The 27670-nt window shown below is 38.3% G+C and overlaps 4 protein-coding genes and 1 non-coding gene across 21 annotated transcripts; 2 read left to right on the forward strand and 3 right to left on the reverse strand.

The window, feature by feature from the left end:
• Nucleotides 1–406: 406 nt before the first annotated feature.
• On the reverse strand, nucleotides 407–12890 carry LOC135583135 (DNA gyrase subunit B, chloroplastic/mitochondrial-like). Of its 11 annotated transcripts, XM_065086675.1 has the most exons (25): nucleotides 12600–12890; nucleotides 12393–12513; nucleotides 11718–11798; nucleotides 11505–11618; nucleotides 10983–11039; nucleotides 10616–10717; nucleotides 9842–9989; nucleotides 9652–9728; nucleotides 8578–8682; nucleotides 7434–7504; nucleotides 7022–7163; nucleotides 5840–5938; nucleotides 5583–5711; nucleotides 5220–5334; nucleotides 4199–4266; nucleotides 3149–3262; nucleotides 2958–3074; nucleotides 2797–2850; nucleotides 2605–2710; nucleotides 1772–1902; nucleotides 1522–1634; nucleotides 1413–1449; nucleotides 1220–1315; nucleotides 1058–1096; nucleotides 407–547 (listed from the first exon to the last, which is right to left on the reverse strand). In XM_065086675.1, the coding sequence occupies exons 1-21, from the start codon at nucleotides 12758–12760 to the stop codon at nucleotides 1566–1568; spliced, it is 2181 nt and encodes a 726-aa protein (XP_064942747.1). In that variant the 5' UTR covers nucleotides 12761–12890; the 3' UTR covers nucleotides 407–547; nucleotides 1058–1096; nucleotides 1220–1315; nucleotides 1413–1449; nucleotides 1522–1565. The 11 variants fall into 11 exon arrangements, with proteins under 11 accessions (XP_064942747.1, XP_064942752.1, XP_064942750.1 ...); XM_065086680.1 differs by lacking the exon at nucleotides 1220–1315 and having other exon boundaries at nucleotides 1549–1634; XM_065086678.1 differs by lacking the exon at nucleotides 1220–1315 and having other exon boundaries at nucleotides 1536–1634.
• A 132-nt stretch (nucleotides 12891–13022) lies between these two features.
• Nucleotides 13023–13095, reverse strand: TRNAA-UGC (transfer RNA alanine (anticodon UGC)). Its single transcript has one exon. It is a non-coding gene; the product is annotated as a tRNA-Ala (tRNA).
• Nucleotides 13096–15066: 1971 nt separating this feature from the next.
• Nucleotides 15067–16563, forward strand: LOC108951450 (uncharacterized). Its single transcript, XM_065085277.1, has 3 exons — nucleotides 15067–15372; nucleotides 15454–15987; nucleotides 16061–16563. Exons 1-3 carry the CDS (start codon nucleotides 15225–15227, stop codon nucleotides 16561–16563), a joined length of 1185 nt encoding a protein of 394 aa, XP_064941349.1. The 5' UTR covers nucleotides 15067–15224.
• Nucleotides 16564–17205: 642 nt separating this feature from the next.
• On the forward strand, nucleotides 17206–25965 carry LOC104000606 (uncharacterized). 6 transcript variants are annotated; one of them, XR_010480473.1, is made up of 6 exons: nucleotides 17210–17434; nucleotides 19019–19501; nucleotides 19710–20367; nucleotides 20443–20492; nucleotides 23501–25146; nucleotides 25226–25924. XR_010480473.1 is itself a non-coding variant. In XM_065086684.1 (4 exons), exons 1-4 carry the CDS (start codon nucleotides 17378–17380, stop codon nucleotides 23808–23810), a joined length of 324 nt encoding a protein of 107 aa, XP_064942756.1. In that variant the 5' UTR covers nucleotides 17206–17377; the 3' UTR covers nucleotides 23811–24467. The 6 variants fall into 6 exon arrangements, 1 of the variants encoding a protein (XP_064942756.1); XR_010480471.1 differs by lacking the exon at nucleotides 19019–19501 and having other exon boundaries at nucleotides 19713–20367; nucleotides 25226–25916; XR_010480472.1 differs by lacking the exon at nucleotides 19019–19501 and having other exon boundaries at nucleotides 17211–17434; nucleotides 25226–25907.
• On the reverse strand, nucleotides 19673–23962 carry LOC135583145 (probable serine/threonine-protein kinase PBL3). Of its 2 annotated transcripts, none has more exons than XM_065086682.1 (6): nucleotides 23826–23962; nucleotides 21995–22251; nucleotides 21768–21903; nucleotides 21306–21442; nucleotides 21091–21214; nucleotides 19673–20345 (listed from the first exon to the last, which is right to left on the reverse strand). In XM_065086682.1, exons 1-6 carry the CDS (start codon nucleotides 23884–23886, stop codon nucleotides 20002–20004), a joined length of 1059 nt encoding a protein of 352 aa, XP_064942754.1. In that variant the 5' UTR covers nucleotides 23887–23962; the 3' UTR covers nucleotides 19673–20001. The 2 variants fall into 2 exon arrangements, with proteins under 2 accessions (XP_064942754.1, XP_064942755.1); XM_065086683.1 differs by lacking the exon at nucleotides 23826–23962 and adding an exon at nucleotides 23441–23586.
• Nucleotides 25966–27670: the final 1705 nt, after the last annotated feature.

Below are 27670 nucleotides of genomic sequence, written 5' to 3' on the forward strand. Positions count from 1 at the left end.
CACACTTCTCGGTGTACCTAAATATGCAAATTTAATATGCAAGATGAAGAAAGTTAGCTCACTGCAATACACTTCTCGGTGTAAGAACAATATTCATCTGCAGAGACTGCAAGTGGCGAAGAATTAATGCTACTCATTTGCAGAATACATTCACACATCTAGATCAGTTAATGTGATGAAAAAGGTATTCATCCATGCATTACTTATCTGCGACATATGTGATCAAGATTTGAGTAGCATCTTTAATTTAAAGGAAGATAGAAATGGATTCTTGATCCAATAAACCATACCGACACCCTTCTCCTTTTTGACAAAGGCATGTAGGCAGATCAGAGAAGTCAACAATTAAGAAACCTTTTCGCATAAACCTATTGATGGTTGCAATATCTTATGTGGATTTTGTGGCCCCCGATTAGAGTTGTTAACATCAGAAAAGTGAAGGGTGGATCTGATGAGATTTCTGCAACAGATAATATGCTCATTCTGTTCTCCCAAGTAGCAAATGCGGATCAGTGGCGCCATAGCATTGAGGAATACTGATGACAATCTGCACATGAGGAACAGGTTATCATGCGGGTAAATAATCAAACAGTTGGCAGGTGATCCACTAAGTGCATTCTTCAGAGGCAAACAACAGTTGATGATAAGCATGGGAATATCATTTAGTTACCCATTTAAACAAACAAACAAAAAATTCAACTTGAAATAGAAACATAGTAGATAGACGTAGTATGGCCATGAGCCTGTCAGATGATCACCTCGTGATATAGCTAAAACATTATATCTGATCTACGCAGCAGAACCTGAAGAGTATGCTTTCCTGCTGGTGTGGAAGATCTCTTGAAGTAAATATACTAAGACCAACTGAACTAATAACTGCCTATGTAGAAAGAAACAAAAAGGAAGATCTTGAAATAAGGGAAAAGTACAACATTGTTCAAAAACTATCCATGATAATACATAAGACAAATAGAGGAGGGTAAATGGCAAAAGGCTTCTTCAAAGTCTTGGCAGCAAAAGGTAAAAGTAATATTATCGGACTCTGTCAGACACGTACTTGTCCAATCTGCACTTGAAGCCCAAACCAGTCTTAATTCTGCCGAATACAAAAAAAATAAAGATTATTATATGCTATCCAGATGAACCAAAGACAAGCAAGACAAATCTATGATGAATATGTTATTTCTTGCAGTTCTCATAATGCAAAACTAATACTGACCAAGATAACATCATTATGATAAGGTAAAAAAAGAGGAAGCAAGGAAGACGAGATGCTTTCATTAGTTCTCAAACCAAACAAAGGCCGAGAATATACCTACATGGAAACAAAGATAATGGGAAAAGATAATAAAGGCTGCGTAACAAAAGGATTCACTAAAAGAAATATATGTAAGCTACAGACAAGTACAAACCTATTAAGTAGCCAACAATCTCCATTTGCTCCTTTCCCTACAAAAACACCAATTAAGCCAACCAAAGGAATGGAACACGAATGGACCAAAATAGTTGGGCAAGGCATACGGCCAGTTAGTTACAGAGTTGTCAGACATGTTACTGAGTCATCCTCAGATATCGAGGTGTTCCAGGTTGATCATATTTGCAGAGTTCTGTATCAATTCCTTCCTAACATCAACCTAAAAGAAAATGATAACAAATTAGGGACCTCAAGGAGCAATATATTCAATTGTAAATGAAATAAAATGGTTAACAATTAGTTTACCAAATTAAACACAGACAGAACAAGACTTTAACATAGCATCTGTTTACTTACACGAGTGCCCATAAGTGAAGAGAACACAACACTAGCTTCCGCAGCATCTTCCACTACTAGCTGCTTCAGTAGCCTTCTCTCTGGGTCAAGTGTAGTTTCCCAGAGTTGTAATGGCATCATCTCCCCTAATCCTATTATTTCCAAAATAATGAATGTGTCATTAGTCTTTTAAAAGAGGACATAGGACAGATATTCCTTGTAGTTATAGAATGTGACATAACTTGGTAAATGAAATTGTAACTTTGTTTAAGTAGATGTAGCATGCCATGAAGGAGACTAAGAGAAAAATAAGGCACCATTTTTGCATTTTAAGTGAGACATAACACTGAACAAGAAAGCAAAGAAAAAAAAACTCAAATGAGGGACAATTAGAAAAATAACTTGGTCAAGTATTTAATTTATGTACATCTTCAGCAATATTCACTAATTTGGTTGCGTGAAGAATGCAGTTCTGGTTGCACCATGGTATCGTTGTTTATGCAAACTACCTTTCTAAAAACACACACAAGGAAAAAAGATAAAAATGCAGTAACATGGCATTCCAAAGAACAATCTGTTCTGTTCTATAAAGAAGTTCAAAAAGGATATTTTGGAAAAGATAAAGATACCAGTATTTGTTACAAAATCATATTTCCAACAGAAACTTTTGATAAATGACATGGTCAGCATACATGTTAGCTTCCATTTAAAAATTCAAAGAAGATTGGCAGCAGACATACAAGTAGCGACAGCAGCATACATGAGAAACATCAAATGATTTGCAGGTTCAGAATGCCTCTAAACACTTTCCTTCTTATGATTGTTCTGTTTTTGCTTTTTATTTCTCTGTTTACCTTTGAATCTTTGGATATTGTATGAAGAATTCGTAGGGAAGGTTTTTGTGAGGCGCTTGAGCTCTGTGTCATCATAACAGTAGTGTATATGTTTTCCACGCTCAACCTGATACTTGATGATTAGATAAGAAATTGAAGGAAAAAAAGATTTATAGCAAATTTCTTGTACACACAAGAAAGTGGAGTGTGCACCTTATAAAGCGGAGGAACACCAACATAGATGCAACCTTCATCGAAGAGTGCTTTCTGCAGCAACAGTGTTCATCATACAGTTATAACTCTACCTATATGGAATTTGGAATTTAACAATAACATGGCTGTTAAATCCCTAACAGTAGCATTCTACAGCGCACCTGGTATCTAAAGAAAAATGTTAGCAGAAGGGTTCTTATATGAGCACCATCCACATCAGCATCAGTGAGAATGATGATCTTATGATATCGAAGGGCATCTTTCCTAAAATCCTCCCCCTGGATAATGAAACATTCTGATCAGCAAGAATGTTTGAATGCTGACAAATCCACGGGAAGTGTGCAGATGCAACCTTTACACCAAGACCAAGGCCAAGAATGAGATTTTGAATTTCTTCATTCTTGTACATAGCTGCTTCATCCCTTCTTTCAATGTTCAGTATTTTACCCCTCAAAGGCAAAACAGCCTGCAAGAATTGTTGAGATAGTTCAAATTTTAGGAGTGTTTAGTGCAAATAATTTACAACTGAAAGTGATGAACGGAACTATGACCCGATAAACAAAGAGAACAATCAGGTAAAAGAAAACTCTCATATAGAATAAAGTAGGCAACTCAAAATTGCAAAATTACAGTAAACATAAAGTGGACGATAAGAAGGTTATCCTTTCACCAATTAGTGGCACATCTTAAATTCATAATGCATACATAACATAATGAGTTCTTCCAATTCAGAAACCCGATTGAAGTGTTCAATGTCCCCACTTTATACAATTAGTTGTTACATAATGGCATTAAGGTAGAAACTTGTGTTTGATAAGCAGAAGGCTAGGTACAATATATGAATCCACACTGCTACATGATAAAAAGATACCGACTCCATGAAAAATGACTCTGAGCTGCTACATGATAGAAAGATATTTAATACAACAAGAAATAGACATGTCTGAATTAAATAAACATTGACAGTGATCATCAAAAGGAATGACAGACAGGTAAATATTCAACATTAGATGCTCAACATCCCTATCTGAAATAATGTACTTTAATGGACCCAAATGATTCGTCAAGCAATCCATATTTCATGACATACGTGGAATTCTGCTCATGACAGTAGTCTGTCATCACTTATCAACATTTGAAATATGATTGCAAGAAAAACATCACTTGATGGGACTTAATCTAATACAGATCAATGCACTGGACCAAAACATAAGACTTACGGAGAGGGTATATATACATGCATCTTTCAGAAGGGAAACAAGAACAACACATAACATTTTAAATTGTTTTAGTAAATTTAGGACAAAGGGTCATAAAATAATTCAAACAACATGCATAGAATCATATCCTCTCTCTGTCCTTACTAATAAAAGCTCAGTCATAAAAGAAATTGAACTTTCACCTGGAATCTCCTATCACGACCTTGCTTGGCACTGCCACCTGCTGAATCACCTTCCACTATAAAGATCTCTGAAAATATTGATCAATACAGTAAATAAGAAAAAGAAATTGTAGATCAATGAATGAAATTTGCTGCAGCAACAGTAGAAAATGCAATACCAAGAAATACAACCAAGACACTGAATACTGGAAACAGTAGAATAAAGGAGAAGTGCCAGAAAATTCTCACATTAAAGCCACTCTTGATGTTTTCATTTGTTTTAAATCCATAATTCATAACATTATGTTCTACATTACAAGTGGAAGACTTAAGGATACATCTTAAGAAAACGCACTTAAACAACAATGCCAAGATACTACAGCATAAGAAAAGAAGACAACAGTACTGGCATGGAAGTCTTACAGAGTTTTCTAACAAGTGTCTCCATGGTTAATACATCCCCTTTACTACTTAATGAATCCTTCTGATAGCAACTATGACAAATGAACAGGTAAGCATCACAGACTGGTTAAATTGTTTTGGCTGTCAACTAACAACCTCCCAATATTTCTTTTAAGAAACAAGTCAAGAGTGCACTGTGAAACAAGAGCCCAATGTTTTCATGGATATGTCAAGAGCAAATATAATGATCTGTCCTACTTTATAGGCTGAAGAATAATGAAATATCAGTAAACTATACACGAATTGTTGAAATATATGTTCAAGACATGGTTAAGTCCAAAACTAATCTTTCAATTTCACTTAGATGTTGGATATCTCAAAAATAGAATTGTGGCACAACACTAGAGGCAGGTTGCAGAAGAAGGCACCAAGCAACTGAACAAGCACCAACAGTGGATTAGCAACATCAACGTACTAAAATTTGAACTTTTGAAAATTACATTATATTGTTAAAAAACCACCTTTAATACCAATATTTGGCATGATAAGCACACTTTAACAGAAAATAAGAAATTTAAAAATCCATAATTGAATCTAGTAAACTTCAATCACAAATTGAACATGACACATGGACAGTTACCACATTCTTCAGGATTTGTAGATGAACAATCAGCTAATTTTCCAGGAAGGGAAGAAGATTTCAGCACACTTTTTGATCTCACCAATTCTCTAGCGCGCTTTGCTGCCATGGCAGCCTACATAAAAAGTGTAACTCTACAATTATATGTAAAACAACAAAAATTGTATAACAAATATAACAAGTGATCATTTTGAGTAATCTCTACTGAAGTAGCAACAATATAAAATGCATGTTTTATTTAAAAAGCAAGTTATCTCGAGAAATGATGCTGCTGTTAAAATGTCAGCATTAATAAATAGTGAAAATGTTCTCGATGAAACTAACAAAGCAACAATATTACATGCAACAGTAAAAAAAATATACCTTCAGAGCATTGAGAGCTTTAGAAAGAATTGACTCAAACACGTCCGGATGTAACTCCAGGTACTCGGTAAGATGCTCTTGAACACATTGTTCAACAACTTTTCGTACTTCAGGGTTTCCTAACCTTGTCTATCTCATAAGAACATAAGATACAATATTAACAAGCAACGTGCCATCTAGCATTAGTCAGATATATGAAACGAAAGAAACTACAGAAGACACTTCAAATACTTTTCCAAGCACAAAGTCAAGAGTACCTTTGTTTGTCCTTCAAATTCTGGATTTGGAACCTTTACAGAAATAATGCATGTTAATCCTTCCCTTACATGCTCTCCACTTAAGCTAATATCCTTATCCTGTCACAGGATCTTTTGTATAAATTGTAAAGCACAAAAATATACAAAAAAAGTCCAAATTGCTGACATATAAATATAAAAAGTACATCTACTGGTTGACATTTAAATATAAAAAGTACTTTAACATACACCACAAATTGCACCACCACAAAAAAAAAAGGCATCAAAATTTTCTATTGGGTAAAAATCACACTGATTGTGACCAGACAAAAATTCACATGTTTGGAATTTACCCTAGTTCAATGAAGCCAAAAATAGTTTCTGACAAAAACTCTGCAAGACACATACAGAATGTTACAGATACATATTTATGTAACCATAACCAATTCCACCATGATTCTATTGAAAAATATCATATGTTACTCAACTTTCTTTTACCATTATATGGAACCTAATACCAGGCTAAAAGAAATTATCAGAAGACTTTCTCACTTAGGATTGAAATATCATACCGTACCGGAGTTTCGAGATACGCTCGATATGGTATACTGAGCGGTATGTTTCGGTATATACCACTCGATATATATATATATATATATATATAGGTAAAAAAATCTTTTATTTATATATATATTTATATATAAAAGTAAAAAAAATCTGCAACGTCGCCTCTCTTCTCCCCACACGGGCCAATGTCGCAAAAAAAAATGAGACGACGTCGCCTATATATATATATATATATATATACCACCCGGTAGCGAGCGGTCCATGTACAGGTCTGCTGGCAGACTGGTACGGACGGTATTATTCGAAATTGAAGACCTTGCTTATGAACATGTTGGATGAACGGTGAACTTGTAGAATAAATAAAATATGATTCATGATATGAAAGGTCAACTGATCAAATAAAGCTTGTCTGCAGGTGATAGGAAACAGAACTTATCCAAAATTGAATTCCTGCCTTTATAAAGAATTGTTATTACAAAGAGCTACAGAAACAACCACAGTCTAACTTCTGCTGAACTGTTCTAGATAATATCTGTTTTTCATATTGAATTGACCCTCTCCACCCATTATACCTGAAGGCATCCCTTTATATATTCTATCAATAGAAACATGAATCAATTATTGAAAATTAAATACCTTCATAGCTTTGGACTTTTTCCCCAGGTTGTTGATAGTTCTCGTTAATGAAGCTTTCATCCCATCTATATGGGTGCCACCATCAATTGTGCGGATGCTGTTAGCATATCCAAGCATTGTCTCCGAATATGAATCAGAACACCTGTTTGAGGAGACAGTAAGAACCTAATCCTGGTGCTTCCAATTCATGATTGAGAACATTAATGGATGAAGCTTAGAACATATTCTTCTGATAAAACAAAGTGCATCAATTACCAGCAACACAAATACAGCAAGAGAAAAAGATAAGCAATGGAATTAAAAAGAATTGAACAGATTATTGGCATGTTAAGGGCATCCTGAAAGAAATTGACAAAGGAGATTAAAGACTTTAATCTTGATATAGCAGTATGCAAGAAAGAAAGTACTTTACCATTGAAGGGCTACATCAACTGTGACTCCATCTGTTTCTTTTCTGAAAGCAACAGTGTCATGAATTGGTTTCTGCGGAAAATGATGAAATTTCAGCATATATATTAAAGGGATTGCTGTGGAAACAGATTTTCAATGACCAGGTAACTAAAAGTTACAGAAATGACATGAATCAACAAGTTCATTTCATCCCCCCTCCCCCATCCCCCTCTCACTCAACTCAACTATACAAATGAAAACAAGACAATCAATGTTAAAATTAAGAACAAGAAGAAGTCAGAAAAGGAATATTAGCATATGATAGAAAATAGGGAATTATGTGGCCCCATCGATTCTACAGTGTGCTTGACATCCCCTGCAGGGCTGAGCCAACAACAGAGGGAAAGAGAAATGAGCCAATCATACATGCAAGTGGAAAATATATCCTTGTTAAGCTCATAACCGCAATAACAGTCATAACTCATAAGCAACTACATAAGTTTGGTGAGTTAATTTATCCTCTGTTGAGATGCAGCAAGGTCTACATACTACATTAAGGTGTGGACCATTTGTCTTGGCCCACTGTATCTACAATATCTTTCCCGATCCTTCTACCTCTAACAGCAACATAATATATATTTCTCACCCAGCACCATGAACAGTTTTACTACTTGTAACTGGTTCTCTCCAAGTGATCACAAAATTGATAATTCATTGTTTGGTCTTCCCTACTGAAACCAGAAATTCATCTAAACTTCCTCAAATAACTTCCTAAATTTTTTTGGGCTTGTAGTCCTAATTATCTAGACCCCTGAAAAAGGATGCTCTTTATGTGATGGACCAGGAAAGACACTTCAACAGAATAATAAGCCACTTCTAGGATTATATCAAAACAACATCTAATAAAATTGAAGTCTTATTAAATGGATATTTATTTGTATATGCAAAATGTTAGAAACGAACTAGGAAAATTAACATACCTATCTTTTAGTATTACAATGGAAAGCTAGAGTTCTTGACATACATTCACACAAAAAAGGCACATTCAGATAACCTACTCTAAAGGAAAGATAGAATATGAGGGAGAACACTGTCAATACATTGAATGAATGCCCTGGGAAAATAAGTATTCATAAATTGTACTTCATAAGGTAAAAAGTACAAACCTTATCAGTATTTAACCATTTAACATACTCAATCAAGCCACCCGCGTAGCAATACTCATTGTATTGTTCTTTTGAGTCACCCTCCTTTTTCAAAGCAATAGTAAGCTGCAATTAATACAGTACAAGAAAATGATTAATATGTTCATGCAGGTATTTGAACTTTATATCACACGTGGAAATGATTACTCTTATCATTTAATAAAAACATCAATAATTAGCAGAATCAAGTAAACAGGATATAATGATGATCAGAGGCACAACATTGTACTCACCTGGCACCATCAAGGTGCCCAATATGGTGCACATATGAATGGACCCTACTTGAGATCACAATGTAGAGCCCACATAACCACTGCAAAACTTAGCATACCCGCACAACTAAAGTGCCAAATTGCCAATGCATGTGGTTTTTGGTATTTACAAACAAAAATACAGTAGAAATAATGCAAATATGGGCCACATTCACATCAATCAACACAATAGAGATGCCAGTGCACCAAGAAAACCTGTATACATTTTGGCATAGAGAGGCATTTGTGATGACTTTTCAGCAGTCCCAAAAAGTACTATGCACAATGTAACAAAGCTTTGACAGGCTAAATGGTACACAGATGAAATGCAATAGGCACAGTGAAGACTAGGCCCATGTTTTACTTTATATCGTACCACGTATAAGATAATAAAACTAGGTTTCACCAAGCTCGAAAATAGTAATCACTCATTTCCCATGGCAAATCCAACATGGTTGCTCTTATGTAAAACAAATATATCTAAAGAATTGCATTACCAATTGACACTGTATTAGTGGACAAGAAGTAGCAGGTCCTGCTGGTGTAAGAAAACAACTCCCATCTCTCATTTCCTCACACATGAACATGCACAAACAAATACAGGAGTGACCAGCCCAAGCTAAGACATTGGTGCTTGAAGCAACTAAGTTTGGGTGCTGAAAATTTATTGATGTTCGAGTTAGTCAACTTCTGTTTACAATGAAGACTAGCTTAAATGTCAAGGACAATAAAGAAATTCATATATGACAAAATGTGTTGCTGAAAAATGTTGGAGAATTTATACCTCAGGATTCAAGAAAGCAAGCTCCCGAACTCGTCCAGCAATTGTGTTAAAGTCATAAATGATGGAAGTAGTGAACACTACATTCAAAATGAAAAAAAAAAATACATAAGATAAACGACATATACAACAGTAAAGTCATCAATTGTGAGTTGCCACTTTGGAATGAGAAGAAAACAAAGAAGAAGCATACCATCTCTATCGGGCCAAAACCTTATGCATGTTCCCTTCTGAGTAACTTCAACTGGCAATGGTTGGCATGTCAGAGTTGTCACTGGCTTTCCACGTGAATAATTTTGCTGGTATTCCTTTCCATCACGCCATACTGTTATTTCTAGTGCCTACACAAGACAACACAAACTTGACTAAACTGTACTCAAAATTGAAAAGCCCCATTTATCATATTGTGAAATATAGCACATAGAGGTGTTGTAAAATATCTAATTGGCTGAGTCGTTTAAGAAAGCACATCACAACTTAAAGGCTATTTGAAAGTTGAAACTATTAATAGAGAGGATCGCAAATCAAAGCTACTTGAACAGAGAAGATAAATCATGAGTGGCATTAACGGAGTTTGTAACAAAATCCAATAATAATGCCAGCTATGTAGCTCCTCATAGATGCAAAACTCAACATATCAAAAGCAAGATAGTGTGTGATGAACATGTTTAAGACTAAGAAGCATGACCACATCACATGGATATCACCCTATTAGTCAATTGAACTATGTAAGTGTTTCTTGGGTTGTAGAAATAGACAGTCAAAATTACAGAATTGAAGACAAACCATCACCAAGAAACCTTTGTACTGATATATTTTGCGAAAATTTTCATGTCCTTTAAATAAACAAACATTGCAGTATTTGCACCACTACAAAAGAATAAAGCAAACATATTGTGAATCCTAATAACCATAGGGAGAAATTACAGCAAATAGTATAAAGTTAACAGGATGGGAGTATGGGTACCTCAGATAAGGCATTGACAACAGATAAACCAACACCATGTAGCCCCCCAGAGACACTGTATCCACTGCTTGAACCACCAAATTTGCCTCCTGCATGCAATACCTACAAGTATTTGTAATTAAGACATTAAAATTCTAGAAAATTGACAAAATAATGAACTCGGTATTTTTTGTGAAGAAACAAAAACCAAGGTATTAACATGCACCCTATGTACATGATAGTACCCATGCTAATCAACTTAAGGCATTATTTTAAATGTTCAAAATAGTCCACTAACAATGAAGATATAATTATAGTCTCATTGTAAGTTACATATGAGTTTTCCTTTGTCCCTTGGAAGAAAGAGAGAAAATGTGAGCAAGAATACCGTCAAAACAGTCTCCAAAGAGGATTTTTTTGTGACAGGATGTATGTCCGTAGGAATCTGCACAGAACAAAAACATGCTTATCAAGGAACATTGACTGAGAAAATGATGGTGACATTAATAATAAGTTGGCTATTAGCAAAAGAGGATAATAACTAAGTATATATTTCATTTCATACTGCCCCTCGAATGTGGTCAGAAACGTACATGTCCGATTAAGTAATCAGCGAGTGTTTCTGGTAAATTTGTAAAATGGGACGTGTTACTAACACTTGTTTTCTACAGAATCATCATTTCTATTAGACACCATCATCAGTTTATGAAGGATTTGATTTCATTGTTCTCCTCTTCTTTTGCATCTGATCTTGAATGAAGTTCACTCATTCAGACAAGTGATAAACCTTTGATGGGACACTTCATTCAGAAAAAGATTGCATTTTTTGCCAATATTAATAACTAAAGGAAAAAAAAAAAAAAAACCTTACATTGCCTTCATAAAATAATATTATGAAAGAAATTCATACCCCTCTTCCATTATCAGTGATGCTCACAGAATTATCTTCGTGCAAAATTACGTCTATCTTTGTTGCATATCCTGCTTGCGCTTCATCAATGGAGTTGTCCAATATTTCATACACCTAGGTAGAAGGACAGGAAAGGTAAAGTGAAATAAAATGGGAACAAAACAAAGACCAAACATATCATCAGAAAATGCAAATAAATCAGAATTGAGCTACCAGATGATGTAAACCACGGGGTCCTGTGCTCCCGATGTACATTCCAGGTCTCTTCCTGACAGGATCAAGGCCTTCCAAAACCTGGCATACAACACACAACACAAAATTGTTGCGTCTCCCATCACTAGATGAAATGACTAAACAAGCATTATGTGAATGGCAACCAGGTTACATTCATATCAGGTTAGCCACATATATCACAGAACAAAAAGCACATAGTATGGTAGTGCAGCAGTCGGAAAACAGCCACCTAATTACCTAATTATTCGTGTTGGAAAATAATCACCGGAACTTTAATTGTATTTACTTGTGCTTCATTTTTCTTCTAACATTCAACGTCAAAAAGTCATTACAAGTGCATCAACAAGGCATTTTCCTCATCAAACGCTAGGTCAAATGAAACAATGTCCACCACTTCCTTTAGGCATAAAAGTGCGAACGATTATCATTTTCAATCTGCTCAAAGTTCGCATGTCTTCAAATAATCTTATCACCATATCCAACACGGACCAATGTTTTGCGTTAGGAAGCCCGTTCTCGAAGCAAGAAAGAGCCATTTACAACCCTCGAACAAGTGGAAACTCCTAAAACCCACTCGCATAACGAAAACAACAGCTGAGCCAAAAAAAGAAAAGAAAGCACAAAAATGGTGGCGTTTAACGGAGCAGGAATCACCTGAATCTGCTCGGAACCGTAGGTTTGGTTAGCTTTCTCCTGAAGCTTCTCGGAAGCCACGCTCGACGACTTGAAAGCCCTCACCCCCAACTCGATCCTCGGAGCTTGGACAGCCAAAGTCCTACCGAGAAAGCAAAAAAGAACCGAACCTTGATCAAAACACCCCGAGAACGAAAAAGAAACGGAAGGAGAAGGAAAAGGGACGACCTCGGAGTAAAAAGCAGGCGAGGGCGGGGGCGGAAAGGGGGGAAGGGCGAGAAGGAGAGAGGGGGAGGAGGGCGAGTGCGGGCGGCGGAGAAAGAGGAGAAGAGGCGGTGGACGAAGAGGCCGCGGAGATGGAGAGGCAAAACCGGCCGCAGAAGCGCCATCGGTGGTCGTATCCTTCAGCTGGTCGACGCAATGTTTCCCCCCCACCCTACGCCTTTCGCGTTTGCGCTCTCTTTTTATCCGCGCTCGTTTGCTTTTGCTTCCTCCTCGGCGGTAGTGATGAAGCAGCAGAATAAAACCCTAAATTACGGCTACGGCTTGTTTTTAGAGGCTCAGACTCCAAATCGAATATTGCGGGCCCAAACCCGAACCAAAACCATCACACAATGGAAACGCATTGTTGGCAACGAAAAGTCCAAAAATTGGAGGTGCGGGGAATCGAACCCCGTGCCTCTCGCATGCAAAGCGAGCGCTCTACCGTATGAGCTACACCCCCGATGTGGTTTCCTTATCAAATATTTTATTTATTAATTCAAAATATTTGATCGTACATACAAATCAGCTCACTTATTGGGAGCTGATTTATTTTGTTTTACTGGAAATTGTAGTTAACTTAAAGTTAGTATATTAATGGAATGTTTCTTTATATTTGATAAGATAATAAAAAAAGTATATTTTCAATCCCTAATTTTCCTAGTCTTATATTTTGATCCTATCCATAAGCTTACGTATTCAAGGAAATATGACACTCTTCGCTATCATCCGATCCAATAGATATCAATCTAATATATCATCTTTATTTGATCGATACCAAAACCTCGTTCTATTGATGTGATAGTCAATATTGTGCTAATAAGGAAGTTCACTTGATAAGTCAACTAGATATATTTAATCATGATCTCAAATCCGATAATCTCATACCGCAATATAAAATAGCTATAGATATATATTTTTTTATCTCTCATTCATAATACAATTACACTTACATAAACTTAGCACTTGATCAAATCTTCCAACCAAAAAACTAAATTAAGTGTAAAAATATACCTAATTTTATATGATTTTAGCTCAAATCCTATATTCACCTAAAATCACACCAACCCAACACAAACTTAGAAAATAAATTAGTTAAATATGAATCAACATCCATATCGGATAATCAGAATATGATTTAACAATCAGAGATTTGAATTTAGAAGAACAACTTTAAATAATCTTAATATCAAATTTGATCATTGATGTGATATATATCAAGCTTTATCTGACTTAACTTATTTATAATACCACACCTATGAGACCCAAACTCTACTTATATCAAGGTTGGTTTGACTTAACTCATTTGGACTCTTCTTTTTAATGTAAATGTCAAAATTATGTTACATGAAGACATATATCAAGTTTACTTTGATGTTTAAGTTAATATGAAGCTTGAAATGAGAATTAAAAATTAGAAAAAACAAGTGGAATTCCTCCTATCCAGAGAGAGAGAGAGAGAGAGAGGCCTGTGGACCAGAAACAAAAGCATCGAAGAACATCAAATGGTGGTGCATGGATGACTGGTGTTTTACATCGAAGGATAAGTAAATCACGTACAACATATTAGAATCATCTCTGCATCAATCCCCAGGCAAATACCACCTTTACAGTCTTCAACGTGCCACAGTGCTGCCATGCCTTCCATCATTCACCTGCGTGATGCCCCTCCCTCTCTCCTCTTCCCTACACTGTCTGTGATCACATCTTCCTCTCTCACGTTTTCATCTTCCAAATCCACTGACCAGTAGATGCCTGAAGCTTATTATGGTACCCACACACACACACACAGACACTCTCTCCCTCCTCTCTTGCTGGGTTCTCTTCCTCGCAGACGCCAGAGAGAAGGCTCGGAGCCCAATGAAACGTCAAAGCTCGCAAACCTAACTTTCGCTCCGCCATAAAGAAAAAGGGTCGCCTTCCGAGCTGGACCGTTTGTTGAACCACCTCGACCCGACGTGTAATTAGTTTCCTTTTGTTATCTTTTATATTTTCTTTCTTATATGCCTCGATATATTTCTTTTATTATTGAATACTTCAGGTGTAACAACTCAGATCGATCAATCGGTGCTTGCCACGTAGGTAGGAACGCGATCTTTGCTGGACCTGAGCGACATAAGATACCTCCTCTTACTTGAAATCTTTATCGATGACAACAAAAGCCGGACACCATGGACCACCGCTCGGCTTTCCATCAGTACCGTCCATCTGCACATGCCCTACGTACCATCGTCTGATCCTTCTCATGATTAGACCTTCATTTCCTTTGCTCTTTTCTATTAATTGGACCTTCTGTCTCTATCGTGCGACTGATGTAGAGCATATGTTTATGATTAATGTGATTGGATGAATACATCATCTTCATCTAATTTGATGTGATTAATCAAATAGATTATGCTGGTCGGGTCGAATCATACGTCTGTTGGCTGGCGAACCCTCGAGATGGCATCCTTGTGAGTTTAGCGGAGGAAGGCTCGTTGTACACCCACAAAAGCCAGCCTTCCACCTCCGGTCTCTGCTTTCTCTTCGTCTCAGATCTCTCTTCTTCGCTTCCTACGCAAACTTAGAAGAAGCCAAGGAAGATAGCGAGGGATGGGAAACGTAGAGACGACGCAAGCGTCGTCATCTCGCCGTGAAGTCAGCTCGGAAAACCGCCCCGCCACCATCGGTTGCATGTCCGGCATCTTCCGCCTGCTCTGCGTTCACCGTGACAGCTCCTCCCGCAAGCGTCTCACCTCCGGTAAACGCGCCGCCGTTGTGGCTCCCTCTTACCCTCCTAATGGCAATTCTAACTCGACGTTTAATCCTCGATAACGTTTAGGAAAGACGAAGGAGAAGCCTAGCGTCACAACTCCGTCAGGACCGACGGCACCTCCGCCCCCTCTAGTCGAAGATGGTGATAAGCAGACAGGGCCCTCGCGGTGCTCCTGCGAGACGCCGGGGAGCCCTATGATCCCGCAGGACATTCGAGAACCGGGCGCGGAAGCGGTCGTCGCTGCGTCCCCCGAAACCCCCCGCCGCCGGCCGGCTCTGGTGGCCAGGCTGATGGGACTCGAGGACCTGCCGGACATCACGGTTTCTGTGACGCCGGAGGCGGCGGCGGACCAGCGGCGGGAGCTGCAGCGGGCTCTGGAGAAGTGCGACGAGGACCTCAGGGCCCTGAGGCGGATCATCGAGGCCGTCCGCTTGGCGGAGATCCAGGCGAAGGCGGTCTCCTCCTCCGTCAGATCGGCAGGGCCGATCAAATCGGACGGCCTGGATGCAAGAAAGGAGTGCGAAGGCGAGCAGCCGAGTCCCGTCTCGGTCCTCGACGCGATATCGTCGCCTCGGTATCGGTCAAAAAGATCACCGAATGGTAAGCATCAACCCACCTTTTTGTCCGGCTACAGAAGCGTGCGTTTCGTTACATGGCACGCATCTCAATGCAGAGAAGAAGGAAACAACAGCCGTCGGATCCAGGATCGTGAAGCCATCACGTATGGGTTTCCTCTTCGTGGGTGAGCAAATCCAAAGACAAAGACGCCAACAGCCAAGACATTACGTCCATGGTCGAGCTACTGATGCCGAAGAGATCAACTGTGCAGGAGAGGGTTACAGACAAAAGGCACCGGACGCTGCCAAGTCGATCGAAGCGATGCCGTGGGTGATCGAGCTAAAGGGGCGAGAGATCGTAAGGATGATCGGAGGCGTTCGACGAAAGTGCTGGAGGAGGAGGTGGAGGAGGGCTAGCCGGGAGATGGCAGAGTCCGTAGAAGAGGTGTGGGCGGACGCAGCGTGGGAGGAGGAGACTTGGGAGGTGGCGAGGGTAGGGGTGTGGATGGAGAGTGTAATATGGAGGGACTTGGTGGAGGAGCTGGTGGTGGAGTTCTTGGGGTGGTGTTGCAGGTTGTCGCTTCCATTTGGGACTTGTAGGAAGATATTATCTTTTTAATTGAATGTTTGATAGATCTATGTAAATTTTAGAGAATTTAAATATATAATGTTGGCCACAGAGTAAATTTTTTTAAAAAGAACTTGTACTTTTTGAAATATCTCGTGTTTCTATAATTTTTTGAAAGAACCCCCTTGTTATGTTAAAAGATCATTTTACTCCTTTCATTAGATCCTCATCATCTAAACCCTTGTACGAAGGTCCATCGTCATCTACAACTATCCTCTGTCATGTAAGATTTCTCCCCTTCCCTGTAACTCTTACGTAAGAGCTAATCGTCTTCCTCCATCGTACGCCAAGCTATCCCCCTTTACTTATAGTCTTCAAGTGAGGTAGTGACTGACGAGATGGGTTAAGCAAAGACGAGGAAGAAGTAGCTGATGAAGGGGTAAAATAATTATTTTGAAAAAAATATTATTTAAAAAAATTAAAATAGGGGCGTTTTGTAAAAAAATTAGAAAGTAAGATTTTTTTCTATAAATTCGCCCAATAATTATTGGTGATTAAATTTTTTTATATTTTTTTCTTTGTATATAGTTGAAGGGCATATATACTTGTATTCGAATTCATAAGAATAAATATGTCATTTCAAAACTCGGAAGGATAGATATGTAAAATTACCTTAACATAAAAAGGCAAAGGGAGGGAGCAAACAGGATAACTCCTCCGAACTCGGGCACGAAGCGCTCGCGGCCTATCGCTTCTTCCTCTGGATCTCGATCTATTTCGCCCGACGAAGAAGTCCCTCATTGTCTCTATCTTTGTTTGGATCGATCACCGTTGAGTGGAGGAGACATGGCGGAGCAACTCACCGATGAGCAGATCGCGGAGTTCAAGGAGGCCTTCAGCTTGTTCGACAAGGATGGCGATGGTCAGATCCCTCTTTCGATCGCTTGATGTTTTCAAATCCCTATATCCTTTTGTTGGTTTTTCTCGATTGGTCTGAGACTTCTTAGGATCGGATCTCGATGCTTTCTTGATGAATCAATTGGATTGCTCGATTCTTCCATCTAGATATTTTTGTGTTGTGATCTGTGCTTTAGAATATCTTACGTGTCTGGGAATGACCCTTTCTTTTGATGGATAGTCTCTCAGCTATTTGACAAGCGCTTTAGCACAATCTTAAATAATTATCCTCTTCCTTTGATTTGAAATATGGTGCTTTTTAGATATATTGCCGTAGATGTCCTTTCAATAAATCCTGAACGTGTTGTCTGCGAAGCGTACTCACGATAGCACACAATCTCTAGTTGTATGGTAATCATTATCACTGTTCTACTGCTGTGCCGTTGATGGCATAGATGGATGTGGATGTGTCTTGATTAGGCAGCATTGACTTCTTACATAGATGCTAGGATCTATACGGTCGCCTTTACTTTCATTAACCACCCTGTAAATAGCTATATCAACTACTAATTGTTGGAAAAGTAGAACATATCATTATCGACAATACAAGTCTGGAATATCTATTTGCCTTTCACAGCAGTCGATTTTCTTTTTCATTTTTTTTATATTTGAGAGGAGGTTAATAAACCATCTAACTGATTAACCAATCAGCTATAAATCAATTAATATTATTGTTGATGAATCAACTACTATTTTTATTGAGGCATCATAGTAGTTAGCATGTTGGTGTACATATAATAGGTAATCTGTATATAACATATTATATATTATCCAATGAAATAGAAAATAATAGTTTTGAACTAATTAATTAGCCAATTGTGCAAGGCCGAACATCACTTTGGACTAATGAGTCTCAGTTTTTGCCCTTCAAAGCTCTAGGGATGCTTTATATGAGGAAGCACACTTAATTAGTTGCAGAAAATCCAAAAGGTAGATATATGTTTGCCTGTAGACATCAAAGTTGTTGGAAAGTAGTATTCACTATGTTGGAATAAGCAATTTTCTTTTTTAACCAGACAAATACTTCTGAAAATTCTTACTGTTAAACATGCCAGATTTTATTTATAACACAGTGCTTGTTAGGAAAAAAAAGAAGAAGCATATTTGTATATAAGAATATCTGAAAATCTGACACCAACATGAGCCATACTCTAATGACTTCATAACTTCTCATTATGTGTCTATCTTCTCTAACGACAGATGGTTGCCAGTAGCCTAGCAACCTGAAACTATGATTTAGTAAATGTTCATTTTTTATTAGAAAATGCTTCTGTTGCTTGTTTGGTCTCGACCTGAACAGGTTGAGAAACTTATAGTTGATGGATTTGGTATATATTTAACTATATTAGTGAATAATGTTCATAATATTTTCTTCGTGACCTGAGGTAATTGTGAAACTTGTAATTGATTTTGCATGATAAGCTTTTCACATGAATATGAATTCGATTGTACTTGACAGTTTGAATTGGACAATCAAGAGGACAGTAATGTTGTTTTGATGTAAGCAGTATTATGACATAAGCAGGATTAATTTTGAATTCTAAATCAGATTGCTGGATTTCTCCGATGAGGCAGACACGTGAAGAGAGTGGTCCATGAGCTTAATTGTTGATAACTGGAAGCAGTAGTTTTCTGCTCTCTTTATGATTGATTGTGTCCTTGTTTGTTGTCCACTCCGTGTGATCCATTGGCTTCCTGTTTCGAGAGCATCTCTTAAAAGACTTCTTGATTCTTTGGTAGGTTTTGGTTTTAGACATCTATTGCATACCTCCTGTAATTTTTGTTTGGGATTATAGTTCAAAGTGGAAAAAAGAAACTAATAGGTAATGGAAACCATTTGCTTATTCTGGACCACTCTGTATCCAATGGAAACAATTTGCATTCTCAGGGCTTAACCTTGCTTTTCAGTTGTGTACCTCAAGATAGATACACTTCTGATGGATGAGGAGTTCGACGAGATGATCCTCTAGGCCAATGTTGATGGTGATGGCCAGATTAATTACGAGGAATTTGTGAAGGTCATGATGGCAAAGTGAGTCCTTATAAGATTCAATAAATGCCAGATATAAAAAATCATTACACACAGAGTAGGAAACCCTTATCCTATTCGCACTTGAGTCAGTGTTTGTGTTTCATGACCGTCTGATCTTTGTTCTCGTTGACCTGTTGTTCATTTATTTCTGACTTCTCAGAAATCTATATATAGACCGATATGTACTTCATGTCTGTCATTATCTCAGCAGGTGTGCCCTTGAAACAATGAAGATGTCCTGTTGCTTGTCTCCATGCCCATATACTATCAAATACAAGCAATTCTTATCTCAGATCATGGCTCCTGAGTTCTAAGACATACTCAGTAAAACAAGGCACCTTGAATTACTTGCTCAGGTCTCACTATCCTCTGTATGACTCTGTGATGCTTCAGAAGACTCTGACCACCACCACATTATGAGAGCACCCAGATTGTTTATCTGTTCATCCTTGGATTGCCTCAGGTTTCTCCTAGCATAGCATGCAACATGAAGCGCTGCACTAAGCCTTTGAATGTATGCGAAGTGCAGTCATGTCTTTAGGTGCTCGGAGGTGTTCTAAGACTGGAAGGATGTCTGTCATGTTAGGCCTGTTCTTGGGATCTACATGGAGGCACTGCAAGGCAAGAGCAGCAATTGTCTGGGCTTCCTTTTTCGAGTATCGACCCTCCAGTCTTGTGTCCATGATCCTCAACAGCTTCCTTTTGTCGTTCAGAAATGGCTTTGCCCAGTCTACCAGAGCCTCTTCTGTGGATCCCCTATCTTCATCCACTGCTCGCCTTCCTGATAACAGTTCTAACAACACGACTCCCAGGCTGTATATGTCACTCTTCACACTCAAGTGACCTGCCATATAAATATTTTACAGGTTTGAATGCAAGATAATCTGAAAAAGATTTTAAAATTGAATCAATTCTCATTTGTTTAAAAAAATTATTTGCAGGATCTGATGGCAGAGTTAAAGAAGGTGGCAAGAACTGCTTATCGTCAAAGGTAATTCAATCCCTGGCCCCTAGTTGACTTTCATTTAGTAGTTATATGAGCAAAGCTATTTTTCATACAGATGACTGTATTATTTCATCAAAAAATTCAGATGGTTATGTTAAAAGGGTACACAAGTATACTGCTTTTATATATTTTGGCATCATGAAATTATATTTTGTATGTGTTGCTGTATCTTTGATGGTATAAGTAAATTTACAGCGGTGATAAGACTAATCGAATTTCAAAGACCTTATGATAGAATATGGGAATCAACCAGAGAAATTGAAGGACAAAATCCAAGTAGCAATTCAGGAGTCCAAGTACATTCTTTTGTTCTTTTGGATCATGTAGCATTTTGTTACTGACCGAATCCACTTAACATTTCAACTTTTCTCATGGAAACACATGCATCATTTATAGCTTTAATAGGTTATAGACCTCAACAAAACTCTTGGTTTAGCAACACACATATTAGAAATACATGTCCAAAACTGTATGCAACAATGACCAGAGAATCGTGTTTCAGAATTTTGTTTGATTTGATAACATTGCAGAGTTAACATGGCCAACAAGGAAAAGCACATTATGGTTTTCGAGGAGGCCTTACCAGTAGCAATGTACTCTGGAGCAGCATAGCCGTGAGTTCCAACTACCCTAGTTGAAACATGACTCTTATCTCCGGTAGGGCCATTCCTAGCTAAGCCAAAATCTGACAGTTTAGCATTAAAATCCTGCAAGTAATTTAGATAGCTAAGATTCATCATGTCCTAAAATACTTAAGAATACTAAATCAGCTGTGCTGGTTGTCCAAGCAGAAACTACCGAGTCAAGGAGAACATTTGAAGCCTTTAGATCACGGAATATGACTTGGGTTTTTAAGCTATGTAAGAACAACAATCCTTGAGCAATGTTGATGGCAATGCTCACTCTTGTTGACCAAGGAATAGGCTGTACCCCTCCTACACAGAACAAGCTACATTCATTAATCAGTACGGACCAAGAAGATCATTCAGATTATGAGTTTATCCATTGCAGTACTACTAAAACAGCATAGGGAATGAGTTAACTTGAACTAAAGACTCATTAGACGTGTTGGATGCAGTTGGATTCAAGAACAGATTAAAAAAAAAATCTCTAATGACTAATTTGGTCTATCTTTGAACTTGAGTCTTGATACCATGGAAGACAGAAGATGTTTGCTTGCTAGTTTCTTAATACTAATATTGTGGCGAAGCAAAAGAAGCTAACAGAGGACTTGAAGCTAATGACAAAGTGCAAACATACTTTTGAATAAATGGTTCTCCAAGCTGCCTTTCTGCATATACTCATAGACAAGAAGCTTGTTATCAGACTCTGAACAGTAGCCTATTAACTTTACTAGATTGTCATGGCGAAGCTGGCTCAAATAGGTCACTTCTGCCTGCAGACATAACAGTGAAAGTTAAGCTCACCTGGAACTTGAAAAGGCATATAAGAACCTCTTGCCACTAGAAGGTGCAATGGTTACATACAAGCCATTCCTTGTGTCCTTGAAAGCTTTCTCGTTTGAGTTTCTTGATGGCAACGACCATGCCAATTCCTAGTCTAGTAGGGGCATAGGTATGCTCATCGATCCACCCTTTGAAGACGCAACCAAAGCCTCCCTCGCCTAGATATGAATTGGAGCTGAAATTTTTGGTGGCAGTCTTGAGGTCATTCAAGCTGAAGGACTTCAGACTCACAGTAGCTGCTGCCTCACTTTTGAATGATGAAAAAGGACTTCGCAACCCTGTTGAAATTATCTTGGATGAGTTGTTCGAAATAAAATTACTTAGGATGGACTGTGGATTCTCTGGAGATTACATGTGAGTCATAGTTTCTTTCAATTTGAATGATCTTGGAGACAAAATTTCCATTTTATAAAGAGAAATTGGCTTTGAAAATCTGTAAGGCATTTGTGGCAAAATAAAAATGCAATAGAAGAATGCATAAATCCAACTATGTGGTGATAGACAGATCCATGAAGGTATATAAAGAATGAATTCCTAGTAACATTGTATAGAGTCATCATCAAACATTGATGTGTTGTTCATCAGACAATCATGACTAAAATTGTTTTAAACAAAAAAAGCTCATTGTCGAAGTTCATCGCTTTTTCATGTCTTGCATTGGAAAAATAATTCAAATTATTTAACTGTTAACATTAACAATGGAATGGTGTTTAGCATGTTGAATACCTCAAAATTCTAAAATGTGTGACGAGAGAGAATACTGGAGTTGATTGAGAACATAGTCTCGCCTAGACAGTTCAGATTTAGGTCGTAGTGGATTTAGCTGACATGTTGGTGCCCCGACTGGTTTGATGCATTCCCATAATAGAAATCTGCCCCCAGCATTCAGATACTTAGACCTATGAGTATTTCTAATCTCTAGTTAATCTTTTTCGGTTTCCTATTTCTTTGTTGATGCCTAAAAATCAAGGTCTAAGTAAACCGTGATGTTTATCTGCTTTCTATTAGGTCACATGTCCTTTTAAGATTGCAGTCCTTTTGGGTACATGGAAAAGGAGAAGATAATGTCACAAGGAATTCCAGAAATTACAATATATAAGGTGATACAGGAGCTGAAAAGTGTTGCAATCGGTAATGCTATTTTCTTGCTGAAGAACTTGAACAAGATAAATGGATCACAAATGGTCTATTAGGAAATTTCATATCCCAGATTATCATCAGAAGCATGCTTATGAATCTAATGTTGCATGCCTCATCAATCACATCCTTGTGTTTCTATAATTTAGTAACCTAGTGACAGAATTAGCTCGTGTCCTAAAAATCAAAGTGCGTTATTGTATGCATTCAATCATCTCCAAGGAACATGAAAGCCATATCAAACAGACGAATAAAGAAAATAACTAATGACAAGACATCGTAATTTCTTCTCTCAGTATGATTTGGAAATTTTGTTTTGAGCTTAGTCACCTGAATTTGTTCTTGACCTAACAATAATCTCACACTTTACTATCCCATATCTATGCCCAGAGAAGCAGGCAGGTTGGGGAGTGCTTCGAACATGGGCTTCACACCTGCTGTACCTGGAAGCATTGCTACCCTGCGCAACTTCTCCCAGTATATAAGATTACATGTAACTCTATATCAGGTCTGCCCACAATCGTAAGTATCATCTACCACTCTCCCCCTCCCACCTTTGTCGCCTCTACTTCAACTTTTTCTTCTTGCAGTTTTCATTTCATAACTGATGAAAAGATTGCAGAAGAAGAAGAGGCAAACAAGCAAACTGAAAGCAAGCAGGGAGCAAAAAAAGCAGCAGGCAACGAGAACACATATCTAAAGAAGCATTCCTCACTTGAAACACTAGGAGAAGAGGCGTTTGCGCATTTAGCAGAACCCCCGCAGAAGTTCCCCATGAAAGAACAGTCACCAAGCCCTCGTCAGATGCACTGATCATAGCTAACCACATGCGTATAAACAAAGGTGGGAAGGATAAGGATGAAGAATGTCGTCTCCCACGGCAGAGCTTGGTCACCCGTCTGATTGAGACGATCGAAATTTCCATTCTCTTGACCGGTTCAAGGCAGCCACGTGGTGATTTATGAGTTTGGGATATTGACATGCGTGCAACAGGTTAAGCATCAGGTCAACGACTTTGTCGGATCTCAGCCGCCGGAATGGAGCACATAACAAAGGTTGTGCTATTAATTTCATATAATAGTTGGTGGATTTGATCTTACGCTGGAAAAGATTGCGACTAGACGATATCTTCTTCTTGTGTGACTGTAAGGACCCCTCCAAAAAAAAAAAGTCTAAGAAAAGGTGGGACAATGAGAAAGGACTAAAGCTCAAATTTCTGCCGTGGTGGACCCGATTAAAAGTTGGGAGTCACTGGCTCTCGGTCATCATGAAATCATTGGGATGTCATATGCCACATTTTAGATGAACTTGTTCTCCAAGGGGACAATTTTTAGAGGTTTGAAGTCCATTCTTCCAAGCTATGCGCATATGCCTCGTTTGAAGCATTGATATCAGCCTTTGGACTTAAATAGCATCATGAATTGTTATTTAGGAAGTGAATAAAATGTTATTGATTTCATCACAAAGCCAAAAAAATCTTAGGGAGACTTGGAAAGGGTAGATCATGTGTTATTTTTCCTTGCTACTAAAAAGGAGTTCCTTGTGCTTTACATGCAGCTTAGAAAAGATGGATTTTCAGCAGATGAACCATCTAAGATCCTGGTATGCTATTTCTTTGTTGCCTTCGACTCCTAACAAATGCAAGTTTGACTTCATTTTATCCCTGGTGAAACAGTACTCCAAACAGCTGAGAGATCATAGCCACTAGCACAACATTTCACATCAGATTCTCCAAGTCAGCCCCACGCAACAAAGTCAATTCTTGTCTTTGCCTCATTATGAAGGCAATTATATGCAGAGAAGGAAAACAAAAGTGGCCACCGACAAATATTATTCAACGCATTGTACGACTCTGCCAGCATTTTCTAATTAATGGCGGAATTAGGCGCATCGCTTGCTATAGAAGACAAAGGTTGAGATTGAGACTGCACCAAAGGGAATCTAAGAGACAGCTTTTTTCCTCATGCTTGTCCATGATGATTGCTACTGAAACCTAAACTTCCCGCACCTCGAGTTCTTCATGGATCGCATGCCAGGTCAGTATATCAGTGAATTAGTTCTCCTAAGTCAAATTTACTTCTGCTCAGCAGTGAAACAAAGGAGTTGCTTCCACAGAAGGAAACAGGGATAGCATGAGAACTGAGAGGAGTTGGAAGATCCAAGGCCTGAGCACCAGAGAAATCATTGGGCCGCCCGATGAGTGAGCTGATACATGCGTACAAAATCATATGCTAAGTAAACAAGACACATTAGCATCACATAAGAGAGCTCCTTCTGTCTTGACTCGAACCGTCGTTGCCATGTGTGTGCATTTCTCATATGTTTAGGAGCTCCTGAGCTACTTAACCTCGTGAACAGTACTCACTATATATCACCAGTCTTGTAGACATGGCGACGTCGATTTCCATGGTGCTTTCTTTTACCCTATGCTTGCTCCTCCTATATCATGCCTTTGGCTCCCAATTTGGCTTCGAACAAAGAGCAGGGCAACCGTTCGGAAGCCGCAGTCTACGCTAAAGCCCAGTCAACAAAGTCGACGACGGTTCGAGTCAACACAGAAGAGAGCTCTCTACCACACCCCCGGTTGAGGTCGTCGCTCCTTGTTACCCTCCTAATGGCAATTCTAACTCGGCGTTTACTCCTCGACAACGTTCAGGAAAGACGAAGGAGAAGCCAAGCGTCTCAACTCCGGCGGAACCGCCGGCACCTCCGCCTCCTCCAGTCGAAGACGGCGGCAAGCGGACCGGTCGCCGCCTTTTAATGCCAACTGATAGACATCAAAACGACCAATGAATCTATAAGCAAATTTAACTTTTGATCCTTTGATAATTTTAGCATCCCTTCGGATCTATCGTGGTTGAAGAAGTTGTCACTCCCCAACATCATCCTAATATAATTGATTTTAATTCCAATTAATTTTGATTTCGGTTTTCCTTTTCAAAGACTTCTAAAATTCCGCAATAATTCTTATAACTGTTAAAAAATTTCAGAATAAAGTAATCAAAGTTTCAAACATGCATAACAATTTAAATGTCACATAAACATGATTTATACAATCCTAAAACTATGTTTTTATGATATAAAATACTGATAAAACATTAACTTGGAATTAAAAATCCTTTTAATTTATGAAAATTTCACATAAAATCTATGAAATATGGAAGAATAAGATCAAATTAAATAGTCACTCGAACAAAATTTCTAGTCATTATTAATGTGAACAAATTTAAATATCTCAATTAATAATTTTAAAAAAAATTTCCAAAAAGGTTCCTTATAAATCTAAATGAGTCTATGTATTATTTAATTATAAAACTATAAAATTTACGTGATAAAAAGAAAATAGTTAGGGGATTTACGTCTCCGAGATTAATCTCTTACCTCTCTATTCGGATCAAGATCTCGTTCTATCGTCGATGGATAATGAATGATACTCTAATCGTCTTTACATAAGAGAGTAAACGAGAGACTCGATAGAATTAAAAATCCATCAAAATAATATTAAATTATTTTTTAATTAATCAAAAAAATTTATTGCATCATCTTATGGTCAGATCCACTCGCAAAGATTAAATATTCTAATTGAGATAAAATATTCTTTCGTTCCTAATTAATTATAGATTTATTCTGAGTTTAGGATTTTTAATAGACTATAAAAGCACCAAAGGCAATCACAACAATTTCCTGATCTTTGGAGAACACCAAACGGAGGGCAGATCTAATATTGTTTACACCAATTCAAGCTCTGGAACTTGAGATTCTCTTTCAGGGAAAGAAACCATAGACAAGAATTGCAAGATTCTGAGCTGCTGCTGGTGGTTTTTAGGTGTTTGTAGATGACGATTCCTCTTTTTCTATGAACGAACTAACTACTGATTAGATCCGCAATGGCTGTTCGTTTTCCACTACATTCTCTCCTGTTCTTGATCTCAAAGCAGGGTAGCTGATGCTTTTCCAAAGCATCACTCCTTCCACCATGGCTCTTCAGGAAGCAGTAAATCTTTCTCACCAACATGATGAGAGAACACAGGAAGCATGTGAGCACTTTATTTTTGTTCCGGTAAAGAAGACACTGATAGGAACTCGGGGACAAATGAGAAGGGACACCATAGTAAGAACGTGAGATGGGAAGTCTCAACAGTCTCTTTCCACCGAGATGATTTCGCTTTACAGCATCAGGATGAGCCTTGCCTTGTTTCTCACAACCAACTCAAGCTTCCCTTCTTCCTTTTCCCAAGTGCGAGTCCAGAAAAGAGGACAGTGACCACCACTTCAGGAACAGTCCCGGTTCCTCCGCCGCTGCGTCCACTCCTCTCCGTGGTCCATGCGTGTGGTGCAGTGATGAGATTGCTCTGCAACTCGATGACTCTATTTCTTTCAGTTTGAGTTGCTCCAGCCAGAAGGTGTTGGAGAGAGCTGCAGTGATGCTGCCGGGGCTGGTCACGAGGATGTAATGGCTGCATCCGCTTTGCTGCATGACAATGGCTGTCCTTCAGTTTGGGTGCAGTAATGGTAGAATTCATTCCCTGACTCCTCCTAGGATTGGATTCTGAGCAGCCA

The sequence above is a fragment of the Musa acuminata genome, chromosome BXJ1-10, assembly GCF_036884655.1.
Source record: "Musa acuminata AAA Group cultivar baxijiao chromosome BXJ1-10, Cavendish_Baxijiao_AAA, whole genome shotgun sequence".
Lineage (NCBI taxonomy): Eukaryota > Viridiplantae > Streptophyta > Magnoliopsida > Zingiberales > Musaceae > Musa > Musa acuminata.

What these genes read in the sequence shown, in the direction of transcription:
- LOC104000606 (XM_065086684.1), top strand. Translation starts at nt 17,378, where the DNA reads ATGAGCAGATCGCGGAGTTCAAGGAGGCCTTCAGCTTGTTCGACAAGG. An exon ending in GTTCGACAAGGATGGCGATG is followed by an intron (nt 17,435 to 20,442) that starts GTCAGATCCCTC and finishes AATTATTTGCAG; the next exon opens with GATCTGATGGCAGAGTTAAA. An exon ending in TATCAGGTCTGCCCACAATC is followed by an intron (nt 23,633 to 23,725) that starts GTAAGTATCATC and finishes ACTGATGAAAAG; the next exon opens with ATTGCAGAAGAAGAAGAGGC.
- LOC135583135 (XM_065086680.1), bottom strand. Translation starts at nt 12,760, where the DNA reads ATGGCGCTTCTGCGGCCGGTTTTGCCTCTCCATCTCCGCGGCCTCTTC. An exon ending in ACGGTTCCGAGCAGATTCAG is followed by an intron (nt 11,799 to 12,392) that starts GTGATTCCTGCT and finishes GTTGTATGCCAG; the next exon opens with GTTTTGGAAGGCCTTGATCC. An exon ending in GTTTTGGCCCGATAGAGATG is followed by an intron (nt 9,729 to 9,841) that starts GTATGCTTCTTC and finishes TTTTGAATGTAG; the next exon opens with TGTTCACTACTTCCATCATT.
- LOC135583145 (XM_065086682.1), bottom strand. Translation starts at nt 23,886, where the DNA reads ATGGGGAACTTCTGCGGGGGTTCTGCTAAATGCGCAAACGCCTCTTCT. An exon ending in CTCTTCTCCTAGTGTTTCAA is followed by an intron (nt 22,252 to 23,825) that starts GTGAGGAATGCT and finishes TAATTTCAACAG; the next exon opens with GGTTGCGAAGTCCTTTTTCA. An exon ending in GGAGAACCATTTATTCAAAA is followed by an intron (nt 21,443 to 21,767) that starts GTATGTTTGCAC and finishes TGTTCTGTGTAG; the next exon opens with GAGGGGTACAGCCTATTCCT.
- LOC108951450 (XM_065085277.1), top strand. Translation starts at nt 15,225, where the DNA reads ATGGGAAACGTAGAGACGACGCAAGCGTCGTCATCTCGCCGTGAAGTC. An exon ending in CCGCAAGCGTCTCACCTCCG is followed by an intron (nt 15,373 to 15,453) that starts GTAAACGCGCCG and finishes GATAACGTTTAG; the next exon opens with GAAAGACGAAGGAGAAGCCT. An exon ending in GTCAAAAAGATCACCGAATG is followed by an intron (nt 15,988 to 16,060) that starts GTAAGCATCAAC and finishes ATCTCAATGCAG; the next exon opens with AGAAGAAGGAAACAACAGCC.